A 20,861-nucleotide genomic window follows, 5' to 3' on the forward strand; every position below is an offset into this window, starting at 1 on the left:
TAAAAATAGTTAAAGTAGAGTATGTATTTTCACTGTTTGTGGCTATGATAAAGGCGGTTATGTTTCATAAACCCTGATTTGCGTTAAACAAGAGTATGTATTTTGTTAGTTTAGAATACCAATAAACAGGAGTATGTTTTTCTGACTTTGGCTGTTGGAAAAGGCGAGTATGTTTGTCCAAATTGGTGAATATTATTAATTTAAGTATTAGACAAACATAATCAAAAGAACTAATCATTTGTACATCTGGCGGCTCCCAATACTTCAATTTAACACATTGGTTGAAAAAGTAGAGTATGTTTGCATGAATGGTTAAAAATATTAAGTTCTTTCGACGAAGAGTATCAGGAGTTCATAATTGTTAGCATTAAACAGAGAACGTAATCGAGCTTTGCTTATTGTACAGCATCACCATGAACGAGCGGTATACGAGCCAATGTAAAGAGTAAAATAACAATATCCCTGAAACCGTAGCGCATGGAAAATAACACAGAAGAAATGTGACAACAAACAAAAATTGCGAAATTGCAACGCATCGGAGAGAGTGAGAGAATCTCTTTCACTCACGCACAACAGCAAATATCCATAACACGCTGACACCGACTCAGTGATGTCAGCAATACAAATCAATTGTTTTGATTTGCGTTGGTATTGGTTGTCAGTGTCAGCGTATTGTGAATATTTGCTGTTGTGCGTGAGTGAAAGCCGAAAATATTAAAGTGTGACAGAATGTAATCTTTGTGATCGGGCAACATTTTACTTCATATTGCTCAATGTTTTTGACGTAAGTTTTGAATTAATGTGAACAATATTCTATGAATTAAAGTGGTTCGTAGGAAGAACTTCGTATAAATGTTCTGATGGTGAAATTGCGAAAAGACAATTTTGTTAATGTAAAAACAATTTCATATTAAAGTTAATGGATCTCATCAGTTTTTTTTTTTCATTTTTATAATCATCAATTATAACCTATCAGGTATATTACTACTAATAGTGAGTCATGCTATCAATTATTATCGGTACTTTTATTAGAGGCAAATATGATTGAAAAGGAACATTTGCGATTAAAAGGGAACATCAACAATTGATGACAGAAAATAACATGATAGCAGCACTAATTATATTATCAAATGATCGAATTATATTTTGTATCTATCAAAATTCACTATGCCAATGTGCAGATTTCTCAGGGAGGATAATTCGAAAATATTAACATGGTTTTAATGGACATGTTATGTAATATAACTTATGTTCAGTTGAATAATCGGAGTCTTCTTTATGAATGACGCTTCATAAAATTGGACATATATAACCATATAAGTAATGATTGCGGCTGTAAACTGGAATGATAAACCATTAGAAACAGCATTAGCTTGAAGTGATTCAATTTACTTTGAAGCAAGTTCCAATTTCAATTGAAAATAGTCCCTTAGCATGCAGCATAATTGGATGATGAATAAGGTGAAGTTGAGACGTTTCGATCTAAAATTATTACTTTTTACATGTTAAGCAATTGCTTTATGAAGCATACATTAATGCGATTGAGTTAGTTAACATAATTATATAATACTCATTACCTGTATCATCAATAGATCATCTCGAACATTCAAGTCAATATTGTTCAATTGAAAAACTATATTCTTTGTCTAAATCCGAATATTCAATAAATAATTTTATAACTTATTAAACTAAAAATAATGAATTTAAATGAAGCTTTACCTCTTTGGAACACCGTGCTGCAGTGTTGAATAGATAAAATGTCAATAATGGCGAATGAGCAACCCAAATTATTTGATCTATTGAAAGACGTTCATTGAATGTTGATCGATTAGTTTTAAAATTAGTATTTTGGATAAGACTTACTTATAGCAAAAGCAAGAAATAGCTCATCAAAATGTGTTAGCATCCAATTCAAGTCAGTTAGAATCATATAAAAGCAGTACGAGACTGCAGCCACTTGAGATAAACCAAATATCATATTTAGATAATTAGTCATTTTGTAAATGGAGCTGTAATATTCACGAATCCTTTTAAATCCTTTTGATTGAAGCCAAAAACTCATGGCATGCTTATTTTGTTTGAATTCATTATTGATCACTTTCATTTCATTGTGTAAGACTTCCAAACAGAATATATAGTAGAACACTCGGACTTCGCATATTTTCATTATTATAATGTAGACATATATGTAATCAAAGAGTTCGCCATTCAACATTGTACCAACAAGAAGACACCAAAGTGTCGTTTGGAGATACACTGTTGACTTCAATATAAAAAAGCCAAAAGTGGTATTGTTTTGATGACAATAAGAGTCGTTGATTTTTCCAAGAGTTTCCCAGAAAGCTCGATGTTCTCGCTTATGAAAAATCGAATCCACAACAATAAACAAATAGAAATAGAGCGTAGTCGAGTATTGAAATATTGAATTTATCGCTTCGATCATTGGCAGAGAAATCATGTCAAATATCAAGCGAAATTTATAAACTATGAAAAGTAACACCAACACAACATGCACGATGTAAATAAAGCAGGTTATCTTTCGATGTCGAGATAATTTGGATGATCCTGAATTGTATCCAAAAACGTCGAAGAAAGTCAAAAGATATTCTATTCTTTTTGGCAGCATCTCGATCCTAATCAATTGATTTTTTCAAATAATCTTGAAAATTTGTTGGAATTCAAAGCAAAGTGAATCGGGTTGATATGCCCGAAGTGGGTTTCAAACAATAAACGGTATAAAATTTTCAATCCAATAAACCAATGATCATTGAATTTTATTCATGTCCCGAGAGACATTATTTTGTAACCTGTTATGAGTTTTCAAGTATCAACTTGTATGAAGGCCGAACTAAGCAAGTGCGAAATACCCACTGAACGTGGATTGTCCATGGAAAGTTATGAACAACCATAATCGAAAAAAAATATTATCGATTCATTCTTTGCATTCATCTGAGTTCATTTGCACAAATTATCATGGCCTTTTGCATGCATTATTAATTGAATGCTATTGAAATGCGCATTAATTCCGTTTGTTTTCATCAATTTAATTTCACATGGCTCAAATCCGAAAATTGAAAGTATATAATCATATACGTAATAATTGCGCCTGTAAACTAAAATGATGAGATAAATTATTTAGAGATGGTTTTAAATTTAAATGTGTCATTTTACTTTAAAGAAAGTCCCAATGTCAATCGAGAAAAGACCTTTAGCATGCAGTGAAATCGAATGATGGATAAGGTGCAATTGCGTTGTTTCGACCTAAAAGATGTTTTTTTTTTAAACATGATATGAGCTTCATTTTTATACGAATTATTATTACCTGTAACATAAATTTATCGTCGTAAACACTAAGGTCGATGTTGCCCAATTGAAAGACTATATGGTTTTTCTACAACAAAAAATGTATTCAAATCACCATTATTTTGGCTATAATATTTAAATGAATCTTTTCCGAACTTTACCTCTGTGGAACACCGTGTTGCCGTTTCAAATAAATAAATCGTTAGGAGTGGAGTATGCGCAATCCAAATGGCTTGGGCTAATGAAAATTTTGTTTTCACCACTGTTTGAATTTTAGTTCAGATAAAACTTACTTCTATTGATTGCCTTAGAAAGAGCATAGGCATGAGTAAAAAACCAAGTAAAATCGGTGATCGTCATGTAAAAGCAGTACAAGATCGCAGTCACTTGAGACAAACCGAATATGTTGTTTAAATAATTAGTCATTTCATAAACATAGCTGTAATATTCACGAATCTTTTGAAATCCTTTTGATTCTAGCCGGAAATTCGTATCACTTTTATTTTGTTTGAGTCCATTATTGATCGCTACCATTTGATTGTGTAAAACTTCAACACAGAATATATAGTAGAATACACGGAATTCACACATTTTCATTAGTATGAAATAGGCATATACAAATTCGTACATTTCATCAACTAGTAGAGTAACTACAGTTAGACAACAAAAAGTCGTAATAAAATATAGCACAATTTTTAATATAAAATAACCAAAAGTGCAGTTGCGGTTATCAAAATAAGATTCGTTGATTGTTTCAAGAGTTTCCCAGAAATCTCGATGCTCTCGTCTATAGAAAATCGAATCCACTATAATAAGCACCCAAAAATATAAGGCAATAGAGTATTGAAACATTGCATTTATCAATTCGATTATTATTGGCTGAGAAATCATATCAAATATCAAGCGAACTTTGTAAAGTGTAAAAAGCAGCACCAAAAAAACATGCACAATGTAAATGAAGCAGGTCATCTCTCGCTTTCGGACTAATTTAGATGATCCTGAATTGTATCCGAATACGTCGAAGAAAATCAAAAAACACTTTATTCGTTTTGCTAACATTTCGAAATGTCAATCGAAGCAACTTTTTTCAATTATGTTTCGAATAAGAGTTTTAACGGCAAAGAAATGTTACAACACCAATTCCACCAATTCGAGCAAGCAATTGTAAAATTAGAAAATGATTTAGGTTTTAAAACTCATATTCATTTGAAATAATCTAATTATCGAATTTATTTTAAATTTCTTGAATTCGTTAGATCAAACATGTGTTTAAAGATTGCTGAGCATCTCAGCATTTCGTAAGGCACGGATATATCCGAGCATATCGACGACGCATACTGTATAATACAGTGGCGTGTGTTGCTACGTGCAGCCGCAACGCACGCCACTGTATGCGTCGTCGATATGCTCGGATATATCCGTGCCTTACGAAATGCTGAGATGCTCAGCAATCTTTAAACACATGTTTGTTAGATTGATTGTATGCAATCGTATGGGAAAACGATAAAAGATAATAAAAACTAGTCATGAAACGTAAAAAAAAATATGGCAATTTCATTAAACAAATGTCACAATTCAAATCGTATATGGACAAACAATCAGGAATAATGTACACCCAAAATGCGACAGTACGTCAAATGTTTCGAAGTCACATCCAGTTGGATGCGAGCATTCGTCTTTCGAATACGCGAAAATAAGAATGGATATTAGTGCGCGTGTGTATTAGTGCCTCTGCTACTATAACTATCGCTCAAGTCTCCTTACTAATACACGCGCACTGTTCCTTATTCTCTTGTTGGCGTATTCACTCTTATAATTACGTATTTGTCATACGTAATGTATAAATTCGAACAAAAAAGAGAGATAGCTCATAGGTCATTGTAAACATGAACTCGCAGTCTGTCGATACACGTGTGTTATGCACACACGATATACCTATGTTGTTTTTTTGCCTCTTAAAAATGGAACATTTCCAAAATTGTCTACAATTTGTTAGCTCTTGATTTCAATGAGACTTTAATCACACCCTCGAAGCGTTGACCACACATTTCTTTATCAGTTGATAGAAGAAGACATTTTACTACACTTATCATTGTTATGCTTCTGTTGTTAGGTTTACGAATACCTGTGTTCTGTCCAAAATTGAAGTGTGCATTGTTATTTTGTATAAAAATATTTTTATTAATACTTTCGCAAGTTGCCAAGCTGATAGGTAGCTGTACAATTCGCACTGGCATGAATCATTAAACCGGAATTTTTTGTTTACGCTAATAAAGAATTTTCCCCCGTCAAATACTTGCACAAGTTGAATGATTCATTTAATTGACGAGATAAAAAAGCCACTTGAACATTAAAAATAGCCAATTTAATCGCGCACATTCTTATTAATTTTGTCCCAAATTTCGGGAAATGCTTGTTCGCAATTCAATTCTTTTCGCATGCGATCGTATAGACGATGATCGAACATTTGACGGAATTCGTCTTTGGTTTGATAGCAATCGGCGTGTAACATTTGGAATCCATTCGCTTTCCGAGCAATATCCTCGAGTTGACGGGTTGTAAGCTCAGCATGGAATTGGCAACGTTTAACCTTGGCCGTACCATAAATGCCGATGTCCACATACATGTCATCGTCTAAGCCAGGAGCTGGATGAACTAAACCACCTTCATTCCATAAATGGAATGGACACAACCACAGCGGATATACTTTGATCAATCTATCGAATTTACGGAGAGTATCGGCCATTTTGGATGTTGGCACCAATATATCTTGCAGCACTTGTGTTTGTTCATACATTTTTTTCACCGCTTCAGTTTGCGTTAGTTTCAAAAATGATACTTTCACCGGCATCAACCAACCGAATAAGTATCGGAAAACCGGGTGATTTCCAAATGGAACAATGTCCTAAGAAAGGAACTCGTAATATTTTCAATAAAGTTTGCAAAAAAGAACTGGCAAAAGATTGCAATGACCTACCTGAAGTTCCCAGAATAAAGCACGTGAATGGCGATGGTAATAGTCTCTCAGTGGCATGTATTCAAATACTGTTTGACCCAAAGGGACGACACGTTTTGACGAAGTCTACGGCGAACTCATGAACTATCGAAAAGTCAATACAAAATGATACGAGAGTTCGTGGCGCTGCGAGCGCTCAAATGATGTTTGCACTGAAGTGTCGTCAGCTTGGTTTGACCTTTTGGTACAGTTCGAAGAATATTTTCTGCATATTTGAAGAACCATGGCTTATACCATTTGCCGATTTCGTTAATCTACACGTAAAAATTGAACGGGTATGTGAGAAGTTCTGATTCAGTACATAATGGCCAAAAATAAAAGGAACCTTCTCTATACCTTCCTATGATCGACTTCATGGTCGGCCACCATGACAGCTGTTATCATAACCGCTTCATCCAATGAGTATTGAATAGCTTCGACAAAATGATTGTTTGAATCGCAGCTAGCTTCGTTAAAGCGTTTGGCAATGTCATCTATTCCGAACATTGGTTCATATTCGATGCGTATGTATCTTTTGAAATTTGGAAATTGACAAATGAATAGAAGAAATTGAAGAACGTGGTGAAAATACAAATAAAAATTTACTTTGTGGCCGGTATAATTTCAAGTTCAACAGCAGTTAAAAAGCCCAAAGTGCCCATACTCCAGGGAATGGCATGAAATAGATCGGAATTTTCTTCACGCGAGCAATTAACAACACTTCCGTCGGCCAAAACGACTTCAAATGACAGGCAAGTATGAGTCAATAGTCCATAAATATGTGAACTGGATTCCACGCCAACACCATTAACCATACCGCCTACTGTTAAGTCTTCCAGTTCCGGCACAATAGCAATTGTCCAGCTAAGTTTCGCCAATGTAGCCGAAAGTTGACCCATCGATACCTAAATGAAACGAAAATTGAATAATGGTGCAAACTAAATAGAACCATAGATTGAACTAAGCAATACGATACCATGGGTTCAACTCGAACGGAACGCTTTTCTCGATTGATTTCCAAGATGTCAAACAAATTACAGTCGATTTGGCACATACTCAATTTGTATAAAGGCTTTCTAAATGACATGGTTTGATAACCAGGTCGTGCTGTGCACATTTTCTTCGATTTGTCCGTTTTATTCCAAGCTTGTACCTAGTTTTTATCAAATATCAATTTTAAATCTGCCGTAAAATAAAGCAAAATTTGATGTGACACAAAAATTACCTGTTTCTGGACTTTGCGAACTTTATCATCATGGGTACGTGGTGCGCTGTTCAAATAAAAAATGATTTTGTTACGTGTATAATACCACAAGTCATAACAAAATGACATGGGCAACAGGAGGAAGCACACAAGTATCCATCGATAGTCAACCAACAGAATCTCCATAAAAGTTTCACCTTTAAAATCAATAATCTCGTCACTATCCATGCTATATAGTTCTTTTTTCTATTGCAAAACCCTCTTATTAGTAGTCTCAAACAATATATCGATTTGGTTTCGTTCACACTATAAACGTTACTGAATAAATAAAAGTGTTTTCTACTTCGTCAAGATAGTTTATTAATAGAAGACGTTTTCAGCTCTCGGGTATAATTTATTTATTGCCTTGCTACTTCGATGTCTACAACCAAAATAAGCACTTAAACCGAATTGACATCGGTCTTATATAAAATTCGATCACTCCCTACTTCATGAGTTCGGTTGAAACAACGGTTGGTCATTAGATGTATCGATGATCTCAAGTGAAGTGCGAATATTCCTGCAAGTGATAATTCAGAGGTGAATCTATTTTAAGCACCTATTGTATTCATGAACAATGGACAATTGATAAAAAGAAGCTTATCAAGTATGCAGGTGCCTGTTGCACAGTACAGTTATAATAATTATAAATTTTGTTTGAATTATTCGTAGAATTGGATTTATCGTGTCAATCAGTGACATATTTGACATTAAGCCAAATATTAGGTGAACTTTAAAAAATGTATAGAACAACACTAATAACACATGCACAATGCAGATAATGTAGGCCCCATTTTGGAGGCTGAACAATTCAGATGATCCGGAATTATTTCCAAAAATGCCAAAGATCATCAAAAGGCATTTCATTCTTTTTGGAGTTATTTTTTAAACGTTTTCAATTTCAGAGAAATGAATTCTACAATCGAATTTCATTTGATAAATAAAAATGAATTTAAAAAATGTATTCGATTTTTGCATTTATTCTATCTATTGCATGTGAAATAAGTTGATGAGTGTTAGCTTAAAAGACCTGAATTGGATGAATACAACATTCTTTAATTAGTGTCAAAGTGGCGCATAGCGATAATGTATAAATTAGATCGATTTATTTGTATTTGTAAGTCATTTTATATAACATCCATATGATCCAATATCCAATGATTATTGTAATGCATTCTCTTTTGTCAATAAAGCTTCATAAAACTGTATGTATATAACTATATACGTAATAATACCGCCTGTAAACTGAAACAATAAACCATATGAGAGTGCACTCTGAGTTGAAATGAGCCATTTTACCTTGAACAATGTTTTATAGTCAATTGAGAAGAGTCCTTTGGCATGCAACGAAATTGAATGATGAATAATGTGCAATTGCGTTGTTTCGACCTAAATTAATGATGCATTTTTCAGATGTGATATGAATTTCTTTTCCACTTTCTTTACCTGTGTCATCAACATATTGTCGCCTCTAGCGTCAATATTACATACTTCAACGACTATGCGCTCTGCCTGAAACCAAATAGATTCAATAATTTATATGAATTTTGTTATGTTTTTTTAAATGAAATTGTTTTCAGAACAATTATACTTCAGAGGAACATCGTGTTGCACTTTCAAATAGATAAAGTATCAATAGAGGAATGTGCGCAACTAAAAATATTTGGGCTAATGCAAGATATTCATTGAATGTTTTTGTTTGTTGGTAAATTATCATTAGTATAATAAGACTTACCTATAGCAAACAAGGAAAATAGTTCATTTAAATGTGTCAATATCCAATTAAAGTCAGTGAGAATCCTGTAGAAGCAATACGAGATTCCAGCCACTTGAGACAAACCAAATACTTGGTTCAAACAATTTGCCATTTCGTAAACATGGCTGTAATGTTCATGGAACATCAGAAATGCCTTCGAATTCAGTCTTTTATTCATCTGATTTGCTTTGAATTCATTGGCCGTAGTTTTCATTTGATTGCATAACACTTCTACACAGAATATATAGTAAAATTCTCGTATTTCACACATTTTAATTAATAGATAATAAGTACACACAATTACATAGAGTTGAAAATCTTTTGTGAACACAATCCCTACAATACCCAGAAGTGTTACACACAAAAATTCGGTTATCTTTACAACAAAAGTGGAAATTCGTGGCTGTGAATAAGTTTTGTTGATTTTTTGAAAAGTTTCCCAAAAAATGCGGTGTTTGTGCCGGTAGAAAATCGAATCGATGACAATGAAGTAGTAACAGTAGAGGGCTGTTGAGTATTGAAATAATGAATTTATCATTTCGATTAGTGGCAATGTTGAAAACAATCCAAATATCAAGTGAAATTTGAAAAGCGTATAAAATAACACCAGTAGAGTATGCGTAATGTAAATGAAATGGGCCGTATTTCGATGTCTGGACAATTGAGAGAATCCAGAATTATACCCGAAAATGTCAAAAAAAATCAAAAGATTCTCGATGCCTTTTGGAAGCATTTTGATATCCTATTCAAAATACTTTTCCAATTGTTCTTCGAAAAGTGGTGAGACTCGACTTTAAACGATTTGTCTAGTTCACAACGTAGTTCATTTAAAATTTATGTGAAAATATTAAAACGAAGGAATCATTTCGATTGAAGTCAAATGAGCTTTTCTGTGTTGACTTTAAAGACCTCAACTGAATGAATGCTTTTGAAACAAAGGTGGACGTAAGCTTTTATAGCTTTTATGAGAAAATTATCATCGATCAATTTGATTGATTCAATTAATTGCATTCGACCACAAAGTAGTACTGATTGTAATATCGCACAGCAGAGCCGATACAATACATATAAAATCACTATGTTCACCAATAGTAATAGTGGTGTTCTGTCAAATTACCAATACAAGTCGTGCATGTTGTAAAAGTACTTCTGTGTGCTCAAGGACAGAAAGCTTATGAAGTAAAATCCATAATATACAGCTGTCACTTTATTAACATATTAATAATTTATTAATTTTTTAATAAAATGATTTTTTTATTAACGTTAATAAATATAGTGCATTTTATTAAATTATTTTAATAAAAAAAACGCCAATTTTATTAAAATTTTATTCAATTCTTAACACAGACGATCAGAGAGGCTGAAGAATATCGCTTGGAATTATGAATGCATAGTTTGTCTGTATTTCAATTGATCTTGGACCATTTGTCGAAAAACTTTGTACTTTCGATCGTGATAGTCATGAAGCGCTGGATTGGGTCGAACCACTTCACATCGACTTGCCATTCCCTTTGAGGCTAGCTCAAGCGTTGGGAACAGTTTGGCCGCACACGCTGCCAACATTGCCGATCCAACGAGAACCATTTCTTCTTCATCTGGCACTAATACTGGGATTGCCAACACTTGAGCATGTGTTTCCACATACAATTGACTTTTTCGCAATCCACCACAAATCAAAAGCGAACGAAATGGTTTTCGACCACTGTCTATTAATTGATCCAAAATGTTCCGCGTTCCATACTGCATTTTGAAAATAAACACATAAAATTAATTGACAGTTATTATTTTATCATCCAAATTTCATCAATTCAAAATTTGATAATCTAAATTCACTTACAGAAAGTGCCTGAACAAAGCCGAGATATGTGAGTGCTAGATTATCAACGGTTGCTGACATTGTCAGGCCACAAATCATGCCCTTGATCGTTGGGTCAGCAATTGGTGATCGATTTCCATGCAAATCGGGCCAAACGTGAAAATCTTTTGTCAGAAAATGTACACTGTCCAACATTTGTTCCTGGGCCATTCGATCCAATTGTTGACAGAGATAATCGAAAACGTGCCTACAATTCAATTTTTTTCAGTTCTTCAACAAATTTCTCATCAAGATCGAAATTTAGAAACGAAAATTAAAAATTATTTCATTTGATTGTTTCGGAGGCGAACTTACGTTTTGCCAGCTTTTTCGAGTGCTTCATTGTAGGCCGGATGACTTTTGACGACATAGTCAAGTAGAACACCTGTTGTTGATTGTCCACCTGAATGAAGGTAAAAACCAGGGAAAATGACATCTTTGAACGGTCCCCACAGGCCTAAAGTTGAAACATTGATTCATTCAGTCTTAATGTTGCAATAATTTTCAATTTTATCATTTTGAGATTGGATTTGAAAGTGATTACCGCTGGCCCAGATCAATTCCTTTTCCACCGACAAGTGACCTGAAGAAGATCCACAGATCGAAGCCACTTTTGTTGAGATCGAATCATCGATACCGTCGGCATGGCAACCAAGCAAACACAACGCGCCGGCATATGCATCAACCAACGATGCACCCACCGGTGTTCCAACATTCAATCCCAATTGACGAGCAGCTTGTTCATTTAATCCTTTTCCAATGGCAGCACCGGGTGTCGTTACATTCTTACCTAAAATCGCAAAATCATCCGCACACAAATCGGCCATACCAAGTTGCTCGTAGAAATCTCGCGACCATTTCCGATTGAATCCATCATAATTCCATTTACAGACGGCCGAACACAATGATCGAGTATCGTCTCCGGTACATTTCCACGTCAAAAAATCTGGCAAATCAAATAATTTACCCACTTTGGACCAACACTTATCATATAAATTCGATTTCAACCACATCGCTTTTGGTACTTCATTTTCCAGTGAGACTCTGCCGCCGATACATTTGATAAGCTCATGTTTGGTAGCATTTATTTGATCTGCCTCTTTTCCGGCTCGATGATCCATCCATAGCATAATATTTCGGCTGTTATCACCGGTTGTACTCACGGTCAGTGGCTTATCATTTTTGTCAAGCGCCACCAACGAACAGGTTGCATCAAAACCAATTCCAATGATCTTATCCTTTGGACAGTCACGAATAACCGTCTGAAAACACAGATATTTATCACTTTTTTTAAAGTTTGAGGAGAAATTCAGAATTGTTTTCGATTTTTAGACATTTTTCTGTTTGAAATTGATTGTATAATCATACACCATCTACCAACAGATATCTACTAATATGAACGGACCTGGTAAAAAATGTTTTTTCAATGAAATCTATAAGAGAAATGGATTTTGAATGAATAAAATCGTGACAAACACCTGTACACATTCGCAGATTCCACTCCAAATATTATCAGACGATTGTTCATAGTGATCGGGAAGTGGATTCCATGTTTTTGTAGGTATTACGTGCACTTTTTTTACTCGGCCCGTTGAATCGACCAGAGCCGCACGGCAACTGCCTGTACCAACATCAACACCAACCAAATACGTTTCAGCCATTCTTAGATCGATAAAAAATTCATATATTTAAAAATCTCACAAAAAAAACAGGTAGAGCTATATGAAAAACAGAACAAAATTCACAGATGTTACAAATGAAATAACAGAAGGTTTGAAACGTCGTGCGAAAAAAACAAATCGACGATTATCTTTATCAGTGCGTTATCTCCAGTTCAATGTCAAAAGCGAATGATTGAAACTTGAATGATTACCCAATGGGCAATAGAACTGGAAAAGACATACTCTGTGTGTACACACTTGAAATTGACAGATAAAAAATAGTTCCTGATGTCAATTTTTAAACGAAATGTAAATAGAAACGTTCATATTAGCGAAATTTTTCGTTCATTTATTACAAAAGTCTCGCGTATAAAAGTGACATAATGGCAATACTTTTCTTTTGTCACTTCCATCGGTCTTTCAGTTATACTTCTGGCAGTTTTATCAACTGAATGCATCTTTAACTGAAAATTCGCCTAAGTGTATACTTTTATATTCTACTGTGTATTTAGTTTGATTTTACACTCATTTTTCCATTTGAAATTGCATTTGAAGCTTGTTATGGCCTGAAATATTTTAATCATTAAACGAACTTACATTCTTTGAAAGGCCAAAGCACTGCATTACTGATAATACAACTTCTTAAAATAGACAAAGTGGTTGATAACATCTAATACTATACTATGCAAATCTTATATAGACTATTGGAACGAAATTACATGAAAGTCTAACGGGGATAGCTTGGAACACAAATAAAAAAATTCAAAATATAAAAAATGTGTCTTTATTATCGAAATTTTTCTGTTGCGTTATTGACTATGTTGTTCTTGGAATTATTTGTTCGGGTGAAATTGGAAATAAAATGTCAGAAGTAGGAAAAAAAGAACCGAATCATATTGACGTGTGCTTGATTGGTATTGTTGCTATCACATATTAATTATGTACATAGCAAAGGACTACGGCTGATTGGTTGTTCCTGACTTTACGCCATTATTTTCATATCGTTTGATTTGATTTCAATTTTTCAATATATTATGGATAAATATTCCATTTTAAATAAAAATTGGTCTATGATGGCGCTGCTAAGGAGCGAATTTGATGAAATAAATAGTTCCGCATTTACACAAATCAATCTGAAAATATGTTGTCTCATTAAAATGTATATCTTTCTAGAATCTCATGTCACCAATTTTACCTGAATTTAAATCATAAAACTGAACGTATATGGTTATATAAGCAATAATTGCGGCTGTAAACTAAAATGATGAAAAAATATAGAGGAAGTTTTAAATCTAAAACGAGGTAATTTTACTTTGAACAAAGTTGCGATTTCAATTGGGAAAAGTCCTTTAGCATGCAACAAGATTGGATGATGAATAAGGTGAAGTTGAGATGTTTCGATCTAAAACCATAGCTTTTTACATATCATAAAGGCAATACAATCAAAGCGTTCAAAATAATTAAACAAATACTTCTTACCTGTAACATCAACATATTATCCCAAACATTAACATCAATACTGTTCAATTGAAACACTATGTTCTTTGTCTGAGTCCGAATATCGAATAATTAATCAGACAAAATTATTTAAAGGAGACAATTTATGAAAGCTTTGTAATACTATTCATACTACTATACCTCTTTGGAGCATCTTGTTACAGTTTCAAATAAAGAAAGGATCAATATCGGCGGAATGGCAACCAAAATTATTTGATCTATTGAAAAACTTACATTGAACAATGATTTTTTTTCTGTGATTTTTCTGGATACGACTTACGTATAGAGAGAATGGTAATTAACTCATTAAAATGGGTGAACATCCAATTGAACTCAGTTAAGACCACGTAGAAACAGTATGAGATTGCAGCCACTTGAGACAAACCAAATATTTGGTTTGAACAATTGGTCATTTCGTAAATATATTTGTAATATTGACGAACCCTTCTGAATCCATTTGATTGAAACCAAAACTTTTTTTTACTTTTATTTAGTTTGAGTTCATTATCAATCATTTGTAATTGATTGTCTAAGACTTCAATGCAGAACACATAGTAAACTACTCGGATTTCACACAATTTCAGTATTAGATAGTAAACATATGCGTATTCGGCAGCTTGGCCAATTAATAGAGCAAACACAACAAGATCCCAAATCGTCATAAAAAGGTACACCGCAAACTTCATTAAAAAATTGCTAACCGTGGTGTTGCGTTGATGAGGATAAGATTCGGTAATTTTTTCAAGAGTTTTCCAGAAACATCGATGTTCTCGTCTATAGAAAATTGAATCCACAACAGTAAACCAACAAAAATATAATGCAGCTGTGTACTGCAGCATTGAATTGATCAATTCGAGTATTGACTGAGAAATCAATTCAAATATCAAGCGAACTTTGTAAAGTGTAAAAAGCATCACCAATAATATATGCACGATGTAAATGAAGCACACCATCTTCCGCTGTCGGGATAGTTTAGATGATCCTGAATTGTATCCAAAAACGTCGAAGAAAATCAAAAGACACTTTATTCGCTTTGGCAACATTTCGATCTCATTCAAATTCACTTGTTCAACTGAACTTGCAAATGAAGAAAAGAATGATTCGACTTTGAATAAACACTTTAATTCTTTTAATCGAATTTATTCTGAATTGCCTGCATTCATATAATATATAATAGTAAACTATTGAAATATAGAAGAAAGAAAACTCATTATACATAAGCCATAATCCAAATCGAATGTCGATTCGCAATAATAAAGCAATTTTTTTCGATTTAATCGATTAAATTGATCAAATTATAAAAATGATAATTCTTAGAGCCGATAAAGTACCTACTAGTTTAATGACATACATAAAAAATGCTACTGAAATGACAGAACTTCTGAAGCTTCGGCGTTTCGGAAACAATTTTTAAATATTATTTTAACTCATAAAATTGAATGTATATGGCCATATAAGCAATGACTTTACCCGTAAGCTAAAACAATGGAAATATTATTAGTGACAGCCATAGAATAAGAGAAGATTATTGTACCTCAAGGACTATTCCATTGTCGATTAAGAAGACTCCTTTGGCATGCAACGAGATCGAATGATGGATAAGGTGCAATTGCGTTGTTTCGACCTGCAAAAAAAACAATGCTTCCTTACATTCACACATAAAACATTTTAATAACACTCAATACTTGTCAATACCTGTCTCATCAACATATCGTCGTAAACACTAAAGTTGATGCTGCCCAATTCAAAAACTATGCGCTTCGCCTACAACCAAAAAAAAATCCAATAATTGAACTGTTTTATTTGAATGTAACTTCCTTCTTTACCTCTGTGGAATATCGTGTTGCACTTTCAAATAGATAAAGAATCAGTAAAGGAGAGTGTGCAATCCAAATTATTTCGACTAATACAAGATATTCATTAAAAGTTCTGCTCTTATAATTCTTTCTGTAGATTATTATTTGGATAGAATCGGTCAAAAGACTTACTACTTATAATGAGAATGGAACGAAGCTCATCCAAATGAGTGAACATCCAATTTATCTCAGTTAGCGTCACGTAAAAGCAATACGAGATTGCAGCCAATTGAGATAAACCAAATACTTTGTTCAAACAATTTGTCATTTCGTAAGCATAGCTGTAATATTCACGAATCCTTTGAAATCCGTTCGAATCAAGCCAAAATCTCGTATCACTTTTATTTTGTTTGAATTCGTTGTCGATAACTTCCATTCCATTAAATAGTACTTCAACACAGAATATATAGTAGAATACTCTGGTTTCGCACATTTTCATTAGAATAAGATAAGCGAATACAATTTCATACTTTGAATCATTAGTTAGAAGAAAAATCATCATACAACACAAAGTCGATGAGCAAAAATAAATCACTAATTTAAGACATAAATAACCAATTGTGGATTTTCGTTGTTGCAGATGCGATTCGTTGAATTTTTGAAGAGTTTGCCAAAAAATTCGATGCTCTTGACGATAGACAATCGAATCGAAAACAATAAACCCATAGCAGTATAAGCTCGCAGAGTATTGCAACACTGAATTTAGTTTTTCAATCGGTCGCAAAATCACAAATGTGGGATACGAAATTATGTAAGCTTTGAATAGAGTATAAAACACCACCAATAAAATATGCACAAGATAAATGAAGTAGGCCGTCCTTTGGTGACTGGATAATTTCGATGATCCAGAATTGTATCCGAAAATGTCGAAAAAATTCAAAAGATTCTCGATTCTTTTTGGAAGCATTTTGATATTCGTAACCAATTGCTTTTGAATTAAACTTTTGAAGAGAAATAGGAAAACATTGACTACATTGCGTGAAGGTTTACTTTATTTTACTCTTTCAAATGGATTATAATTTTATAGGAATTTCATTTAAATAGGACTTGAACACTCATATCGAATATTATTAAAGTGAAATCGATCATTGATGAAAATGAAACCGATAGTAAAATCTATTGATAAGGTGATGCGATGTGCAGTTCGATTAATCACACAATTTCAACAAATGTTTTATTCGTTTTGTTATCGAGTCAAATTTATCACAAATTCACCAATTTAATTCATAGAACTGAACATAAATGACCATGAAAGCAACAATTGCAGCCGTAAACTAAAAACCGAGAAAGAAGAATTGCTTATGACAGTTACATTTACAAATTCAATTCTCTCCTTACTGTAAGTAGTGTTTTGTTGTCAATTGTAAAGAGTCCTTTTGCATGGAACACGATTGAATGATGCATTAAGTGTAATTGCGTAGCTTCAATCTAAAAATAGATATTTGCATCAGATGAAAAATTGTATTCCGTGTTGTAACGAAATACCATTTTGGTAGACAATTTTATTATGACATTTTACCTGCATTAGAATCATATCATTGAAATCATTAATATCAATAGGATTCAAATGAAATGCAATCATCTTCGCCTAAAATGAAGGAATTGGCTAGAATAATCAGGGTTAATGGAAGAATGAATCTAATTATTTTTTACCGTTACAAAACAGCGGGTTACACTTTGAGATAGATAAATTATTAATGGTGGAGAGTTGGCAATCCAAAGTAATGTGCCTAAATGGAATATGTCAATTTAGAAGAAAAACTTGCAGAAATAATGCATTAGATTTACCAAAAGCCCTCAATACAGGGATATCGTTGAAATGTACAAGCAAAATATTTATATGCGTTAGAATCATGTAAAAGCAATAGAAAATTCCAGCCACTTGAGATAGACCGAATACTTCATTTAATGAATTCGCCATTTCGTATACACAACTGTAGTGTGAGCGTATCCATTTGAACCCATTTGATTCAATGATAGTTTTAGTTTCAATTGTCTTAAATTTATCGTCGATAGTTTTTAATTGGCTATGTAACACTTCGACACAGAATATGTAATAAAATACACGAATTTCACATATTTTGGCCAAAATAATCAGAAAAAATGATCTTATATCGATTTTATCACCACTTGCTAGGATAATAGTCAACTTACATGAGATTATTATAAAAGTATACGTTGCAAATTTTAAGAGAAAATACTTAACTTTACATAAATTATTAGTATAGGAATTGTTATTTTTTTCAAGAATGTCCCAGAAAAGTCGGTGCTCCCGTCTATGAAATATCGAATCCGAAATAATGAAAAAGTAAGTGAACAGGGCAGAAGTGTAAATCAATGTCGCATTTAGAACATCAATCAATCGAATTCCAGAAGCCAATACAAGTGTGCGAGTTATGTAAATGGTGTAAAATACAGCCAATAAAATGTGCACAATGTAAACGGAGCAAGCTATATTTGGATTCCGGCTAAATTGTGATGAGCCAGAATTATAGCCAAAAATGTCGAACAAACTTAAAATACGCTCTTGCTGCTTGGGCAGCATTTTGAATTATTAGTGTCACACAATGCCAGAATTTCAGCTTTGAATTTACACACCATATCATTCTTGGTATTTTGTTACTATTTTTCATTTCACTACAGCTTTCACCTTAATGAAATTGGTTTAGATGATTGATTAGGTTTAATATGCAACAGAAAAAACGACTAAATAAAAAAAAAACAGCTCAAAAAAGGTGATACACTAACACACGAGTCGTTGGATAGCAAATTATCTCACTGAATTATTGTTATCGAATTACATTTGTCATATTCAGACATAATTTTAAAATAAATATTCATCTGATAAGTTGTATTTTCATTTCAATAGATAGATATCATTCATTTGGATTTTGATGGAAAAATGCATTTCGCCTAGCTCTTATTTCGAATTCAGTTCTCTGTATTTCACTGGAAATGAATCGGTTGATTCAATGAATTTTTGTTCGAACCGATTTTTCCATTAATTACTTTCAAGCTCGCATTGTTGATGAGTCAAAAACGACATCGGCGTTCTAGGCGAGGATAGCCTAACTTTCAATATGTTAATGAAAGCTTCAAGCTGTACCGTCTAGGGGGTGTTTTGGAGTTTAACGTCAAATCTCTCCCATGTATTTAGATACGAGTAAAGCGATCTTGTCACTTTATAACCGACTTCTAGAAGAACAAAAAATCTTTCTTAAAAAGAAAAGGAAAAATATCTTATTTTCAAACTCACTGTTCATTTCTATGTGGATTATATATTGTTTGAAATTGAGATTATACGAGCTCATAAAGTTGAATGTATATGACGGTAAACGTAACTATCGTCCCAGCCACCTAAAAGTAAGCGAGTGAATAATTTACATTTGCAACATGAACAAATATGGCACTCACTTTGATGAAAGTCCCATTTCCCACAACGAAAATTCCTTTGGCATGCAATAAAATCGAGTGATGGATTAAATGCAACTGAGTCGTCTCAATCTAAAGGAACACAACGATATCTCATTAATTTACGAAGCTACTTTCATTACATAAGTAATATCTATGGTACTTGTATGGAAAATAAAATATTATCTGAATCAAAGTTGATTGTATTTAAATGGAAAGCGATGCACTTGGCCTGAAATCAAAGAGAATTTTCGATTAATTCCACACTGAAACTTATTCTTCATGAAAAGTTTTCTGTTTCAAACATCCTACCTCCTTATAACATCGCTATCAGTAGCGCTGTCAGATAAATACACAATTACCAAAGCCAAATGAGCGAGCCAAAGAAACACCACTGTAAAGAAGATTCGGTTTATTTTTCATTTACGTGATCCGAAGGGTTGTAACAGTGATATGATCGGCACATGAGCACCATCTCTACTGATTGCCATTATTGCAATGTAAATGAATAGAATGTCTGTTTCTTCTTCTTCTTTTTCTCAACATCAATTGCATACGACTTATGGTAACTCTCCGTAATCATTAGAGGTGGCGCTACTTATGCGCATCAATTGACTTTTGCATTAGCTCTTATGTACTGTGCTTGCCTTTTGACGTGATCATTCTTAATGGCAAAAGTGGATTCTTACGCTTGGATTTTATGATAGATAGCACTTTATAATGAATATACATCCAATTTATGTTGGTGATAATATGATGAAAGCAAAAGAAAATCGCAGCTATTTGCGATAAACTGAATACTTCATTCAAGCAATGCGTCATTTCATGAACATAGCTATAGTATTGGCGAGTCCATTTAAGTCGGCGTGATTTCATTAAAAAATGCAACTTTTTTGTATTTTTGCGAATATCATTATTGATCATTGCCAGTTGAAAGTGTAAGACTTCAAGACAAAAGATGTAATAAAACACCCGAACTTCACAGATTTTTATTAAAATATGGTATAGAAATACGATTTCACTTAGCTGCGTACCACTCTGCCACATCATTACCAAAGCACTTATAATTATTAAAATGAAATACTCCACAAGCTTGAACAGATGCCATCGAAAATTGAAACTATTTTGATGCGAACACAACTTGTCAATTTTCAGTATAGTTTCCCAAAAGTGTCGGTGTTCATCCCGTTGCCGGATTGAATCCAAAATAATGAACCAATAGCTGTATAGACATATGGAATATTGAAATACAAAATGTATTACAGCCATTATCGAATAATACGC

At 33.3% G+C, this 20,861-nt stretch overlaps 2 protein-coding genes and 1 long non-coding RNA gene across 3 annotated transcripts; all 3 read right to left on the reverse strand.

Moving 5' to 3' along the window:
- Positions 1-1,158: 1,158 nt before the first annotated feature.
- On the reverse strand, positions 1,159-4,451 carry LOC129565217 (uncharacterized). The gene is made up of 4 exons (XR_008687590.1): positions 3,323-4,451; positions 1,578-3,261; positions 1,393-1,482; positions 1,159-1,340 (listed from the first exon to the last, which is right to left on the reverse strand). It is a non-coding gene; the product is annotated as an uncharacterized LOC129565217 (long non-coding RNA).
- Positions 4,452-5,646: 1,195 nt separating this feature from the next.
- Positions 5,647-8,168, reverse strand: LOC129565213 (delta(24)-sterol reductase-like). The gene is made up of 7 exons (XM_055439802.1): positions 7,524-8,168; positions 7,275-7,451; positions 6,905-7,203; positions 6,656-6,830; positions 6,491-6,573; positions 6,281-6,350; positions 5,647-6,208 (listed from the first exon to the last, which is right to left on the reverse strand). Exons 1-7 carry the CDS (start codon positions 7,728-7,730, stop codon positions 5,669-5,671), a joined length of 1,551 nt encoding a protein of 516 aa, XP_055295777.1. The 5' UTR covers positions 7,731-8,168; the 3' UTR covers positions 5,647-5,668.
- Positions 8,169-10,546: 2,378 nt separating this feature from the next.
- LOC129565212 (FGGY carbohydrate kinase domain-containing protein-like) lies at positions 10,547-13,103 on the reverse strand. The gene is made up of 5 exons (XM_055439801.1): positions 12,631-13,103; positions 11,697-12,414; positions 11,468-11,609; positions 11,135-11,360; positions 10,547-11,037 (listed from the first exon to the last, which is right to left on the reverse strand). The coding sequence occupies exons 1-5, from the start codon at positions 12,811-12,813 to the stop codon at positions 10,678-10,680; spliced, it is 1,629 nt and encodes a 542-aa protein (XP_055295776.1). The 5' UTR covers positions 12,814-13,103; the 3' UTR covers positions 10,547-10,677.
- Positions 13,104-20,861: the final 7,758 nt, after the last annotated feature.

The sequence above is a fragment of the Sitodiplosis mosellana genome, unplaced genomic scaffold, assembly GCF_009176505.1.
Source record: "Sitodiplosis mosellana isolate CC-2019 unplaced genomic scaffold, AAFC_SMos_1.0 Smas_scaffold_2, whole genome shotgun sequence".
Classification (NCBI taxonomy): Eukaryota; Metazoa; Arthropoda; class Insecta; order Diptera; family Cecidomyiidae; genus Sitodiplosis; species Sitodiplosis mosellana.